The 15,827-nt window shown below is 34.6% G+C and overlaps 1 protein-coding gene across 2 annotated transcripts in view; it reads left to right on the plus strand.

The window, feature by feature from the left end:
• KIF20B (kinesin family member 20B) overlaps window positions 1-15,827 on the plus strand; it is a 78,422-nt gene that overhangs the window by 41,652 nt on the left and 20,943 nt on the right. For both annotated transcript variants that reach the window (XM_035024725.1, XM_035024732.1), the window contains 4 exons: window positions 1,672-2,908; window positions 3,247-3,385; window positions 8,600-8,719; window positions 11,040-11,100. In XM_035024725.1, the coding sequence (XP_034880616.1) occupies window positions 1,672-2,908; window positions 3,247-3,385; window positions 8,600-8,719; window positions 11,040-11,100 (1,557 nt within the window). The remainder of the gene's footprint in view (window positions 1-1,671; window positions 2,909-3,246; window positions 3,386-8,599; window positions 8,720-11,039; window positions 11,101-15,827) is intronic.

A 15,827-nucleotide genomic window follows, 5' to 3' on the forward strand; every position in this document is an offset into this window, starting at 1 on the left:
CAAGCAGGGGGAGTGGGAGAGGGAGAAGCAGGCTTCCCGCTGAGCAGGGAGCCCGATGTGGGGCTCGATCCCAGGACCCTGGGATCATGACCTGAGCCGAAGGCAGACGCTTAACGACTGAGCCACCCAGGCGCCCCGATCACAAAAGTTTTATTGAGCTTTCTGTATTCACTTCAGGGTTTAGGGACTATATCCATATGGTATGCATGACTCAAATCTCTTGACTCAGGATAAATAGGATCTATTTGTGAGTTCTGAATTTCTGATTGTTGTCGTTTTAAACTTGCTTAGATCCCATCTCTCCTGATGAATGGTTCAATTTTATAACTTGTTTTTTTAAAGAGTAAGATTCTTTTTTAAAAAACCATTTCTAAGTTATGAAAAAAATCCATCCTCATTTAGTTTTCCTAATTAGTCATTTCCACTGATGAAGTCATAGGTATAAAAATAGCATCGTAAGTAGAGAATTACATTAAATAGAAAGTAAAACAGAAGTCTGAACCAGTGGAGAAGACGGGGTCATTCCACTTTGGGATGGCTTGCCACAACTTTGTAAGATGGTAGGAGACAATCTAATGGAAGAATGATATATTGGTTGAAGATTATTAAAAAAAAATCCTTAAGAGTGGGTGGGCAAGTTTGTTGTAAAAAAAAAAAGGGTAAATCTTTGAGATTCCAGAGTAGCTGGAATCCTTAGAATAAATTACCAATCTTAAGGCAGTAAATTGGGAAAATGTAACTACAAACGTAAGAAAAGCTTCAAAAATACACTCATCAGCTTTGAAGAAAGTGAGGCTCTACAATAACGGTAATGCCATGTTTTCCCCACCCTCTTTGAAGCAGAGGAGACAATGTAAGTTATAGATAATAAAACCTTGTTCATTGAGCTTTTAAAATTAGTCTGTATTAAAGAAAAGAGATTTTGGGATTGCACAATTAAAGCTGTCCAGGAGCATCTAGACAGTTGGGTGAAGGAAACGAATATGGATTGTATTTGAAAAATGAAAACTAATAAAGCTTGTTTTTGCATAAATACTATGGAAACTGAGATAGGTGATATTATTTTTGTTTTCCATTTGAGGAAGTGGTCGTAGGGTTAAGGAGTTTGACAGTTATGTAGCTAGTGATGGGCGAGGCTGCATGAGAGTTCCCGGAATTTCAGCCATTTTCCCCTAATTTTAGCTATGATATTATAAGGTACTCAGTTTTCAAGTCATTCATTTAGTAGATCTGTAATATAATTGTGCTTTAAAATTATCTTTAGGATTTGGAATGTCTACCTTGGGGTGTCTCATGTGATTCGGAACTTCCCTCTGTCCCATATTATAATGGTAACAAAGATTTGTAGTAGATAATTGAAAGACTATTGAAAGTTATAAAAAGAAAATAGAAACAACTGATAATCCTACTCGGGTAGTTATCGTCAATTTTGGTGTACTTCCTTTGCTAACTCTTTCTGCATTGATTGAAGGAACTATGGTTTTTACACAAATGGGCAAATATAGGTGTATGTTTTGCAACCTGTTTTTTCTTTTTCACTCAGTGGCTTATTTTTGTTTTCATTAAAAGTTTGCTTCCATGTTTTTTTTATGTTTAAATAGGTGCTTATATGGTAACTTTTTAGTTTTATTAAGGTTTACCAGATTAATAACAATTTTCTTATTTTTAAAGGACCTATACATGCTAGTCCAACTAAAACTGAAGATGAAAAGAAAAGTGAAGAAATGCAAAAGAGCATTTCAGAAGATGAGGGAGGCATTAAAATTTTACAAGAAAAGAGTGAAGAGCTGAAAACATGTTTACTTACTACTGAAAATGAACTTAAAAATGAAAAGGAAGAAAAAGCAGAATTAAATAAAAAGATTGTTAGTTTGCAGCAGGAACTTTCTTTTTCTGAAAAAAAGAGTTTTACTTTAAGTATAGAGGTCCAACAAATTCAGTCAAATTATGATAATGCAATTTCTGAATTACATGTGCAGAGAAGTATCAATCAAGAACAGGAGGAAAAGATTGTGAAATTGTCAAAGGAAATAGAAACTGCTAGGAACAACATCGCAAATAATGTTTCACAAATAAAATTAATGCAAGCAAAAATAGATGAACTACGAACGCTTGAATCAGTTTCTCAGATCTCAAACATAGATTTACTCAGTCTCAGGGATCTGTCAAGTGCTCAAGAGGATAATTTGCCGAATACCCAGTTACACCTTTTAGAGAATGGTAATTTGGTAAGTAAGCAGGTAAAAGAATATCATACTCAAGAACTCAGTAGGGAAGGTTCTTTTCACTCTAGTATTGAAGCCATTTGGGAAGAATGTAAGGAAATTGTAAAGGCCTCTTCCAAAAAAAGTCATCAGATCCAGGAACTAGAACAACAAATTGAAAAGTTACAGGCAGAATTAAAAGGTTGTATGGATGAAAACAATAGACTAAAAACAGAGGAAAAGGAGAATAAAAATCAAGGTGACCTACTAAAAGAAAAAGAAAATCTTATACAGCAGCTGAAACAAGAATTGCAAGAAAAAAACATTTCTCTTGATGTTCAAGTACAACATGTAGTTGAAGGGAAGAGAGCACTTTCAGAACTTACACAAGATGTTACTTGCTATAAGATGAAAATAAAGGAACTTGAAGCAATCTTAGAAACTCAAAAAGATGAATGCAGTCATTCAGCCAAATTAGAACAAGAACTTTTGGAAAAGGAATCTATCATCTTAAAGCTAGAACGGAATCTGAAGGAATTTCAAGCAAATCTTCAGGATTCTATCAAAAACACCAAAGACTTAAGTGTAAGGGAAGTCAAATTGAAAGAAGAAATCTCACAATTAACAAGAAATTTGCAAGATGCAAAGCATTCACTTCAGTTAAAGGAAGAAGAAAAGGAAAGCAACTGGCAAAAAGCAGAAAAGTAAGATAAATGTTATTAAAATATTTTAAAATGTGCAAAGGGTTTATTTTATTGGTTTTCCTCTATGTAGCTTTTAAATAATTTAGGTGGGTATAACTTAATCTAGTATAGCATGTTTGAAGAGTAAAGAACTTGAACTTAGTTCAGGTAAACCTTTGGAACCAAAAGTTATATGCAAAAATCTATTTATAAAATCACATGAAATTCTCTCTGAAGGACTCATTGATTGGACATTCCAAGTTTGTGAAAATTTAGAATTTTGTAGGTTGTTACTAGCTCACATGTACGATCCTGTGGTTTGTGGTGTGTCACTATAGAAAAATGATTTGTGTTCTTAGGTTGAAAGAGGAGCTATCTGCAAGCTATGCTCTTACACAAAATCTGAAAGCAGATCTTCAGAGGAAGGAAGAAGATTATGCTGAGCTGAAAGAGAAACTCGCTGATGCCAAAAAACAGATTGAGCAAGTACAGAAAGAGGTAGGTTATTTGAAAGTTGCATGGCCAATTTAAATAACAAAAATTATTTTCATTATAGAGCACATTTTTTAGACACTAATTTTAGAATTAAACAGAACATTTATCAACTCCATAATTTTCTTTAAATGATGAGAGCACTTATTTCACAAAAGAAATAAAGCTTAAAGTGACGAATGTCCAACATTAAGAAAAATATGTGGGGGAGGTCGGTGGGGGGGGATGGGGAAAACAGGTGATGAGGATTAAGAGCACACTTATGATGAGCACTGAGTAATGTATAGAATTGTTGAATCATTGAAACTAATAGAACACTTAACTATGCTGGAATTAAAATTTAAAAAACTTAATAAATTTCAAAAAAAAAAAATCTGCCTCATGTACTCATGTAGTAGTAGAATCTTTTTTTTTTTTTTCTGTTAAGGACTTCCAAGTTCAGTTCCCCCCAAAAAGTAAAAAGCAAACTTTTGTTTGCAGATAATCTATTCATGAGCATATGCAGTATAGCTGTTACAAGTTTTTAATCATAGTTTAGTTTTAAAATAGGAAATACAATCACTGATTCTAAATACAAAATATACAAAAGTATATACAATGGGAAAACAACTCCCTCCCAACCCCCCCAGTCATCAACTTTCTCTTCAAGGCATCAAACAACACCACTTTCTTTCTCTTTACTTCTTTCTATCCTTTTTTTCTCTTCCTGTAAAAAAATGAAAACATCCTATAAACACTGTTGTCGATCTTAATTTTTTCACTTAATAGTGCATCTTGGCTGTCATATCAGGGTAATGTAGTTATTTTATGACTACAAAATGTATTTACCATTAGTTAATTGGTGCTGGATTGTTGGACAATACAGATTATTTCATCTTCTTCTGATTGAGCTTATGCAGCAAAGTCATTTGAACACTTACAAGTCATTCTATAAGTAGAATTTATGGGTCACTGGTTTGTACATTGTAATTTTGATATTTATTATGCTCTTAATGCCAATTTATAAGCCAGAAGTAATATATGAGAATAAGAGTATTTTTTCTACCCTTATCCACAAAGTAGTATTTTATCATACCTTTTGATATTTGACAGATAAAGAGTATATATCTTGGGGCGCCTGGGTGGCTCAGTCAGTTAAGCATCTGCCTTTGGCTTGGGTGGTGATCCCAGGTCCCTGGGATCGAGCCCTTTGTCAGGCTTCCTGCCCTGTGGGGGGCTTGCTTCTCCCTCTCCATCTGCCTGCAGCTCCCCTTGCTTGTGCTCTCTCTCTCTCTGTCAAATAAATAAAATCTTAAAAAAAAAGTATATATCTCACTATAATTCTAATTTGCATTTTTCTAATTATGAGTGAGAATCTTTTTGTGTAAAAACCATTTGTATTTTTTTTTTCTGTGAGCTGTGTATTCATATCTTTGGCTTTTTTAATTTGGGTTATTGATTTTTGTTCTGTTTTTAAATTAGTTTTGCTTTATAGGAGCTTATTACATATCCAGGAAATTAGGCTTTTTAAGAGTGTGAATTGTAGACCCCTTCCCCTCATTGCTGTTTTCCTTGATAAGGTTCTTTTTTGTTTAGAGCAAATTTTGATTTTCATGAATTTAAGTTTATTAATTTTTCTACTATGACTTCTTGATTTTGTCTTGTACTTAGACTTTTTCTAAAAGCTGAAACAGTTTTGGGATACCTGAGTGGCTCAGTCAGTTAAGCATCTGCCTTCGGCTCAGGTTATGATCCCAGGGTCCTGGGATCGAGCCATCATCGGCTCCCTGCTCAGCGGGGAGCCTGCTTCTCCCTCTGCCTGCCACCCCCCCCGCTTGTGCACACGCTCACTCTCTCTGACAAATAAATAAATAAAATCTTAAAAAAACAAAGTTTTATTTTTTATTTTATTTTTATTAAAAAATGAGTTTTAAAGAATTATTTTTTATTATTACTTTAATTAAAAAGAATTCTTAAATGTGTAAGGTCTGAAGAAATTGATATAGCAAATGCTTGTGGGTCCCATCCCTATAGCTTTCCTACCTCCATAGAAGTTATTACATTGAATGTTTTGTGTGTATCTTTCTCTTACCTTCTAAAAATATAATTTAAAATCATATCTTTTTTTTACTTCTAAACAGCATATTGTATTTTTCTGAGGCTTTTTATTTTTCACATATTCCTGAAATTCATTTATGTATAGTTGTAATAATCACTTTCAATGCTGTATCGTATAACCTTGCGTGACATTTTGCTATTTATTTATCCATTTGCCTGTTGGCCAGTTAGATTTTTTTTTTTTTCTTTTTTTGCTCTTAGAAACAGCATTCCTCTCCTATACATGCCTGTGGGTATACTTGTGCAAGAGTTTATATTCCAGGGGGTGGAATTGTTAAATCAGAGGATGTGAAGGGGTATCTCATTGTCGCTTGAAATTGCATTCCTCTGATACTAATGAAGTACAGCATCTATTCACGTTCTTATTGGCTATTTGTCTATTCTGGTTTCCACTCTATGAAATCATTTGTTCATATTTTCTTTCTTTTTTTTTTTTTAAGATTTTATTTATTCATTAGAGAGAGAGAGAGAGAGCACAAGCAGGGGGAGAGGCAGCGAGGGAGAAGCAGACTGCTTGCTGATCTGGGAGCCCAACTTGGGGCTTGATCCCAGGACCTGGAGATCATGACCTGAGCCGAAGGCAGACGCTTAACCATCTGAGCCACCCAGGCACCCCCATATTTTCTTTTAATTGTGCTAGCCTTTATTTTTATTTTAAAGATTTTATTTATTTCACAGAGAGAGAGCACAAGCCGGGGTGGGGGGAGGAGGAGCAGAGGGAGAGGGAGAAGCAGACTCCCCACTGAGGAGGGAGCCAGATGCGGGGCTCCATTCCAGGACCCTGGGATCATGACCTGAGCCAGAGGCAGACACTTAACTGACTGAGCCACCCAGGTGCCCCTAGGATTTCTTTATTCTTGATTCTGATTCTTTGTCAGTTAAATATGTTACAAATATCTTTTGGTTTGTCTGTTGTCTTTTGATGATTGAAATTCTTTATTTTATTTTATTTTATTTTTTTAAGATTTTATTTATTTGAAACAGAGAGAGAGTTCATGCACGAGCAAAAGCAGCAGAAGGGGCAGAGGGAGAGGGAGAAGTAGAGTCTCCACTGAGCAGGGAGCCCAATGCGGGGCTTGATCCCAGGACCCTGGGATCATGACCTGAGCCGAAGGCAGACGCTTAACCGACTGAGCCACCCAGGCATCCCAGCATTAATGTAAATTAGAAAAAGTTAATGAGTATGAACTTTCTGATTAAATAATATTTCATGACTGTTAGGCCTGTATAGTAAAGAAAAGGAAGGGGAAAGAAGCTCTTGCTGTGGACCTAGTACCCCTCTGCATTTTTTTTTGTGAGTAGAGGTTCTTCTTTTTCCCGGCCAGCACTGTGATGCCTGGAAGCTTTGGCTTGAGTTCTGTTGCTTCATTTATAGTGATTTGTAGAGATGTGTAAATTGTATTTCTCATTGCTTTATTGATGCAATTTATAAAGTTCTCAGATTCATCGTCAGTATATTTAGCAGGATTTTGATTTAAGTACAGGATTAAGAACTAAGCTTTTATGATAATATGGGAAAATGCTTGTCTTATAATGTTAAATAATAGAAGGTGGACCCAATGTTACATACCATCAACCCTTGAACAAGACGGTTTGAACTGTGCAGATCCACTTTTTCTTTTCTCTAACTCACTTTAAGAATGCACTATATAATACATATAGCATACAAAATATGTGTTAATTGACTGATTATGTTATTGGTAAGGCATCTGGTCAACAGTGGGCTATTAGTTAGGGTTTTGGGGAGTCAAAGGTAATTTGTGAATTTTTGATTGCACAGGGGATCTGCACCCCTAACCTCCACTTTCAAGGGTCAAGTGTTTATAGTAAGATTAAAACTTCGTGAACAGTTTGCATTAAAATATAGACTGCAAGGAAATATATAAAAATATTGTTATATGTTTTGATTAATTTGGGTAATGGCATAGGTAGCTTTTTGAAAGCTCTGCTTGTTGATTTATTGATTTCTTATGAGTATGTATTCACTATAATAAGGGAAATATAACAAAGGTTTCAGTCAGTGGAGGAAAAATACAAACAATACCATCATAGGTAAAATACAAAAACCTATGTTGTTTCTTATAATTATATACAGAAAGTTTCCAGGTCATGTGATAAATATTTCAGTACTAGATTAGATTAGAAATGTAAGACAGTAAAGATGACCCAAACTATAATTAGTTCTAGAAAAATTCTTAGTCAAATCAGTTAGTGCAAAGCAATGTGGCATAATTTGGGAAAGCACTTGTTTGTCACTCAAAAGATTTGGATTCTTTACTTTCTAGGCATGTAACTTCCTGGTTTAAGATACTATTTCTGAGCACCATGATTATCAGTAAGCATTTCAAGCATGGTATAATTGACTTTGATTCACATGGAACCAATTACTTAAATAATAGCTCTTTTTTCCAATTAAATAATAGTTCCTTTTTCTAATTAAAAACTTTTTATTGTATCTATTATTTGAAAATATTTTTTAACAAATGATTGAAAATAATGTGTAATGTCAATGCTAATACTAATAACAATAATAATAGCAGCTTATTCTGAGTCAGTTATGCTGAGTTTACATATAACATCTCATCTAATTCTCAGACAAATATTAGGGGTAGGCATTGTTTTTAACTATGTATTGAAAGGTATAACTTGTCCAAGTTCACTTAGCTAGTAAAGGTAGAGCCAGGATGGAAACTGAGGTGGTCCTTCTGTGCATGTTGGTGCAACACATGGTCTTTACTTATTATTGCCTGACAGTTTATAGCTGTAAAATTGATAAGATTGGTGTTTATTACTACAAGTCCCACATTTTTAAAAAAAAATAAACATAAACACAAATTTCCTTATGTATGATTGTAAAGGAAATATGTATTGTAGTAAATTTGGAACATTCAGAAAGTCTAAAAAGGAATGTAAAAATTCCCTGAAACCAAACCACTCAGAGCTACTATTACTATGTATATTTCCATGCCAAGGCAGATGTTTAACTGACTGATCCACCCAGGCACCCCTCTAATGGGTTTTGACGGATATGAATCTTTGAACCTCTGGCCATGAATTTTAAACAACCAAAAAATATTAGTATTTAAAAAATACTTAATTTGTTTTATAAACATTACTTTTTAGGTATCTGTAATGCGTGATGAGGAGAAATTACTGAGGATTAAAATTAATGAACTGGAGAAAAAGAAAAACCAGTGTTCTCAGGAAATAGATATGAAACAGCGAACCATTCAACAACTCAAGGTAACAGTCTTCCTTTTAAAAATAGTTTAAGTAGATTCTGTTGGTATATTTTAGTGTCTAGTTAAATGTATCAGTTCTTTTTCTCTTTTTGTAAATTTTTTTTTAGATTTTATTTATTTATTTGAGAGAGAGAGCGCACACAAGCAGGGAAAGTGGCAGGCAGAGGGAGAGGGAGAAGCAGGCTCCCTGTTGAGCAGGGAGCCCTATGTGAGGCTTGATCCCAGGATCCTGGGATCATGACCTGAGCCGAAGGCAGACGCTTAACCAACTGAGCCACCCAGGCGTCCCAGTTCTTTTTTTCTCTCTAAAGATTTTATTTATTAATTTGAGAGAGAGAGTGTGTGAGTGGGAGGAGGGTACAGAGGGACGGAGAGAGAGAGAATCTCAAGCAGACTCCCCACTGAGCACGGAGCCCGATGCTGGGCTTGATCTCATGATCCTGAGATCATGACCTGAGCCAAAATCGAGAGTCAGACACTTAACTGACTGAGCCACCCAGACACCTCAGTGTTATCAGTTCTTTATAACAAATTCTCTTTTGACTATTTCTGGAATCTAAAAATTAATTACTTAAAATTAAATAAGGCCATAGTGATTTGCTTCTAATGAATAGAGTATGGAAAGGAAAAATTAGTATCTTTACAGTAGAGAAACCTGGCAGAAACCACCTTAGCCAGGTGTTCAAGAATAGCATCACCAGTAGTAAGTCATATTGATACCATGCGCTTCCTGATTTGATGTGACCAGAAAGGCTTATCTCTTATGTGGTATTTCTCCCCCAAATCCATAACTTCAGTCTAATCATGAGACAACATCAGACAAATCCAAACTGAGGATGTTTGTACACAATACCTGACCAGTAAAAAGTGTCAAGGTCATTAAAGAAAGGGACTACCAAGGACTTCTCACAGATTGGAGGAGACTAAGGGGACAGGATTACTAAATTAAGTCTTGTATCCTGTATGGGATCCTAGAAGCAAAAAAGGATATCACTGGAAAAACTGGTGAAATCCAAATACAGTCTATAGTATTGTTAATATTATTATAGCAGTGCTAATTTCCTTTTTTTCATACAAAGATGATTATTTCCATATTTTAAATAATAGAGCACGGACACTCAACTGCTCATTTTTCGGTCCAGTGTTTCTCGATTTTTAAATCATGTACTGTGGTAATATAAGAGTTAACATTAGGGGAAGCTATGTGGAGCTTATACAGGATATGTCTGCTATCTTTGCAACTCTTCTGTGAATCTAAAATAATTTCAAAATAAAAGTAAAAAGAAGGGGCACCTGGGTGTCTCAATCATTAAGCATCTGCCTTCCCCTCAGGTCATGATCCCAGGATCCTGGGATCGAACCCCACATCGGGCTCCCTGCTCGGCAGGAAGCCTGCTTTTCCCTCTCCAACTCCCCCTGCTTGTATTCCCTCTCTAGCTGTCAAATAAATAAATAAAATCTTAAAAAAGAGAAAAAAGTAAAAAGAAAATGAAGCTCATGTCTCATAAAAAATTATTTTTCGAAAGGACACTTAAAAAGCAAAATCCCTTTATAAGTGGTTATATTTTGCTTGACATCAATTAAATGGATTTGGCAACAATTAAAAAATGAATTTGTTGTATTCTTTGCATGTTGTTGGCTTTTGAATGAAGCAAACTAATGAATATTTAGGTGTAAACACATGATTTTAATTTTTAACTGAATCTAATAAAGCAGTCTATACTTTCATAATAGATTTCCGAGATTTCCAGGTTCTGTAATGATTTTCATTCTAAGACTTGAAAATAAGGAGATAGTGTTGATGTTAAATGAGCTAGTGAGTGAAGGTTGGATTACCTGATAGGTTAAAACTAGAATTGGAAGATTTCCAGTACCCATAATTTACTCTTGCCTCTTGTGGCTCCTATTATTTTTTTTCGAACTCCCCAGCTACTTTCTACATAGAGGGGATGGGGGACCCTATTTTTTCTGCCCTGTAAGTGTATTGATACGGAACTTTTTTTATGGCTTTCCTTGTTCCTCCTATGTTAAATGCATAGTGAGCCTCCATTTCATCATTTCTGCTTTTTCTGGTGTGTAAGAGAACATGGTAGCTTAAAACATTGAGTAAATAACATGACTGGGCAGTAACTTTGAGGGAGATTAAAGGTATCAAGTTTTGTTTTTCACCTTGCCCTTTTCTCCAAGGCTAAAGAAACTTGGAAGCAGGAGACTAGTAGTCAACCTTGTAGGAGAGAGATTTCAGACCCAACATTGAACCCTGTTTTCAAGTCCCACTAGTAAATATTGCTGCATTTAATTCATGTTCTTTCATCTTGCAGGAGCAGTTAAGTAATCAGAACGTGGAAGAAACTATACAACAGTATGAGAGAGTGTGCAAAGGTCAGGAACAAACCTCTACTTCCAGTACTAAAATAACTGCAGAATAATAGGTAGTTGCAATAACAATTGAGTTAGCATTTTCCTTTGAAAACTGTAAAGTAAGGTCAACATAAGATGTAACTTTATCAAAAGGGAAAAGCATTGATTCTAATGAGTGACTCGTCAACATAAAGTTTATTCTTTTTTTTTTTTTTTTTTTAAGATTTTATTTATTTATTTGGGAGAGAGAGTGAGAGAGAGCATGAGACAGGGGGAGGGTCAGCGGGACAAGTGGACTCCTCGCTGAGTAGGAAGTTCCATGCGGGGCTCTTCCAGGACCCTGGGGTCATGACCTGAGCTGAAGGCAGACGCTTAACCAACTGAGCCACCCAGGTGCCCCAACATAAAGTTTATTCTTAGAAAAATAAAACATTAAGAAATATTCAAGTTAAAGAAATATTGATTTCTAAGTAATGGCCAAGATTTTGTGAAAAATAGTCAGTTACATTGGCCACAATGAATGGAATAGATTTCTAGACAAAATCATGTAAGAATATATGTCAAGTAAAACATATTTAAAGTTTTTAAAAACCATTAAATACTTTAACTTCAGATCTTATGTGCTGAATTATGCTTTTTTTACTCATTTTATTGATTTTTAAATTTGAAATATAAAATTACCTTTGTAAATGATACATATATCTTTCTGTTCATAATATGCACATTCCTCTCCTCCCCCTCACTCACCCCTTAATATCTTGGTTGTGTGAGTAGTAGAGCTGGGATTTGAATCTAGGTCTGTTTTAAGTTTCAGATTCTCTTCACTAATTTTTGCTATTTGTACTTGGCCAACTAAAAAGAAAGGGGTAGGACAACCAGATTATTACTTGTTTAGATGACTTGGACATTTGTGGGATTTACTTGGATCAATAACTTGACTGTGTGTGTGTGTGTGTGTGTGTGTATCTCTGCACACTGTCCTATTTTCTCTTGCCTTTCTTTTGGCTTTTGTCCCTTAACATTTCCTATTTCCACAATCTTTTTAGGGGTTTTCTTTTCTTTGGCTCCTTTGTCATTGTTGGCAAATGTGAACAGATCCTAGCTATTTTGAAAAAGCATGCCCTTGGACCAGGATATAGTTTCTATCATATTTTAATTTTTCCTCTCTTTGCCAAATACCAAGAACTGTGGCATAGGTCCATTTTGACCACTTTAATCTGACTTCCCTCTTCTCCATGCTCTTGAAACTTCCTCCCAAGTCACTTAACTTACATATTTTCAAATCTATTAGCTTTTTGCAATCCCTCCTTTCCTTTACTTTTTACATTATTTTGACATAATTGTTCACCCTCTTCCTTTTCCTCATTTTCATTTTTTATGTAGTGTTTACTGTGTGTGAGTATATTTTTTCTAAATAAAATGGTAATGTGTAGCTTCCCCTCCTTTGAAACTTTTCTCAGCTGTTGTGATCTCTTCTGCACCAGTTACTGCCTCTCTCTCAGAATGAACTTCAGCTACTTTGGCAACTTTCCTGATTAAGGCGTCATCTTCTTTTTTCTCTTTGTTTTCTCACTGGAGAGTCCATTTGCTCCTATGATTTCAGCTGGGCATGAGGCATTCCCCAACAAACAAAAAAGTGCATTTTTAGTTTGGCTTCTATATTTCTATTTAAGCACTGAATGTCTTTTACTTAGATACCTTAGTATAAATTTTTTTAAAAATTGAGATACAGTACATAATTATTACTTTTAGAAGTGTAGAATTTGGTGCATCTTAGTGTATTCACAAGGTTGTACAATCACTACCACTATCTAATTCCGGAACATTTTCATCACCCCAAAAAGAAATCTTGTACCCATTAGCTGTCACTCCTCAGTCCCTATCAGCCACTAATCTGCTTCTGTCTCTGGATTTGCCTGTTGCAGACATTTCATCTAAGTGGGTGCATACAATATATGGCCTTTTGTGTCTGACTTCTTTCACTTAGCATTATGTTTTCAAGTTTCATCCGTACTGTAGCATGTATCAGTACTTTTTATGGCTGAATAATATTCCATTGTAATGACTATACCACATTTTATTTTGTATCAGTCTATAGACATTTGGATTGTTTCTACTTTTTGGCTTTTATGACTATTTGTGTACAAATTTTTGGGTGAACATATGTTTTCAGTTCTCTTGAGGATCCAGGAGTGGAACTATTGGGTCCTATGATAGTTCTGTGTTGAACTTTTCCCACAGTGGCTATACCATTTTCCATTCTTACCAGTAGTAGATGAAGGCTCTAGTGTTTCCACATGTTGCCAACACTTGTTTAACACGTGTTAAAAAGTTGTAGTATCTATATTAGTTTCCTAGGGCTGCTGTAACAAAGTACCACAAACTTGGTGCTTAAGACAAGGGAAGTTTATTTCTCATACAGACCTGAAAGCTAGAAATCAGAAATAAAGGTATTGATAGGGCAGGCTGTGCTTGTTTTGAAGGTTCTGGGGAAGAATCTTCCTTGTCTCTTCTAATTTTTAGTGGTTGATGGCAATCCTTTGTATTCCTTGGCTTATGGCAGCATAACTCCAGTTTGTCTCTGTTTTAACATGGCCATTTTTCTTTTAGGTGTGTGTGTATTGGTGTCTTCTCCCTATGGGTCTCTGTCCAGATTTCCGTCTTCTTATAAGGAGACCAGTCATATTGGATTTAGGGCCACTCTAATCTAGGTGACCTTATTCTTAACTTGATTATATCTTCAAGTATCCTATTTCTAAATAAGGTCATATTCATAGTGGATGGACATGTATTTTGGGAGACACTATTTAACCTAACATACTGGTGGGCATAAACTGGTGTGTTGTTGTGGTTTTGATTTGCATTTCCTTAATGACTAATGATATTGAGCATCTTGTCTTGTGCTATAGACCATTTATATATCTTTGGAGATATTGAAGTCCTTTGCCCATGTTTCAGTTGGGTTATTTCTCTTTTTATTATGGAGTTGTAGGAGTTCTTTATGTATTCTGGATACACGGCTTATCAGATAGATTTGCCAAAGCTTTCTCCTATTCTGAGGGTTGTTTTCCACTTCCTTGATTGTGTCCTTTGGTGCATAAAAGTTTTTAATTTTGACGAAGTCCAATTTATCTGTTTTGATTGATTGTATTTTAGGTATCATGCCTAAAAAACTATGGCTTAATCCAAAGTCATCTAGGTTTTTTCCTAAGAGTTTTATAATTTTAGCTCTTATATTTAGATCTTTGATTTATTTGTAGTTAATCCACTTGAGTATAATTTTGTATATTGTGTGAGGTAGGTGTCTAACTTAATTTTTTATATATGGAGAATCAGTTGTCACAGTACCATTTTTTGAAGAGACTGTACTTTCTCTTACTGCATTCATTGTCTTTGCACCTTTGTTGAAAATCAGTTAACCATTAATGTAAAGGTTTATTTCTGGACTTTGATTGCCAGTACCAGACTATATTGTTACTATAGCTTTATAGTAAGTTCTGAAATTGGGAAGTGTGGATTTTCCCACTTTTGCTCTTCTTTGGCAACATTATTTTGGCTATTTTGGGTTCATTGCATTTCCACATGAATTTTAGGACCAGCTCGTCATTTTCTGGGAAAAAGCCAGTTGGAATTTTAATGGAGATTGTGTTAAATCTGAGGATATGTTTGGGGAAATTGCCGACAAACAATATTAACCATGGAATATCTTTACATTTAGCTAAGCCTTTTATTCCTTTCAGTGTTTTTCTTTTTACTTTTTAGTGTATAAATTTTGCACATCTTTTGTTAATTTATTTCTAAATATATAATTCTTTGTAATGCTGTTAAAAATGAAATTGTTTACTTAATACCATTTTTTGAATTGTTAATTGCTAGTATATAGAAATACAATAGATTTAATTATATTTATCTTGTATCTTGTAAACTTAGCTGAACTAGTTTATGAACTCTAATAAGGTTTTCTTTCTTTTTTCCTTACATAAAGTATCAAGTCATCTGCAAATGTAGTTTTACTTTTCTGTTTTATTCGTTGCATATTTCTGATTATTTTCTGAAATGAAATGTAAATTATTGGAGGCAGTAAGTGATAAATAATTTTCTCTTTCTCTCTTTTTTTTTTTAACTACACCTACCTTTCAGATAGTAGGTGGATAGTCATTAGTGAAATTATCATTGGTGTCGTGGAACTTTCCTAATTTTTTTTTTTTTTGAACTTTCCTAATTGATAACTAGATACTTAAACCCTTTTCTAGCCTTCTAGTTTAGAGCAAAATATAGGGTGGAAAAGGGAAGGGATTTTCTTTGAATAAACTTTTATTAATTGTATAATCTGAATATATTTGTAATCATGCTTTTTGAAAGAAAGAGTTTAGATAATAATGACTCCTTTAATCCTAGGAGGAATTCTCTTTTATTAGCATTCCTGGCAGCTTATATAAAAAGAAATACTGAAAATTACTCATATAATTTTTTCTTATTGTTTTAATGAATTTGTCTTTGTTGTTTTTTTAAGTTTACTATTTATGTGCACCTTGAGGGAGCCATTTTTTGGGATTTTTGTTATTTTTAATGTTTAGTGACCTGAGGTTGAACTACATTTATAGGGTTATTACCTCTGACATCAGTAGTAGTTTTGGTGAAGTGTCTAAAATGTGCCCTGCTACAAACATGGCCATCACCAGAGGCAACAAAGTAATCTTTCCTTTTTACCTCTTTCTAGCAGACAGCATTAAAATGGAACTGTTTAT

The sequence above is a fragment of the Mirounga leonina genome, unplaced genomic scaffold, assembly GCF_011800145.1.
Source record: "Mirounga leonina isolate KUSES-001 unplaced genomic scaffold, KU_Mleo_1.0 Mir_114, whole genome shotgun sequence".
NCBI lineage: Eukaryota > Metazoa > Chordata > Mammalia > Carnivora > Phocidae > Mirounga > Mirounga leonina.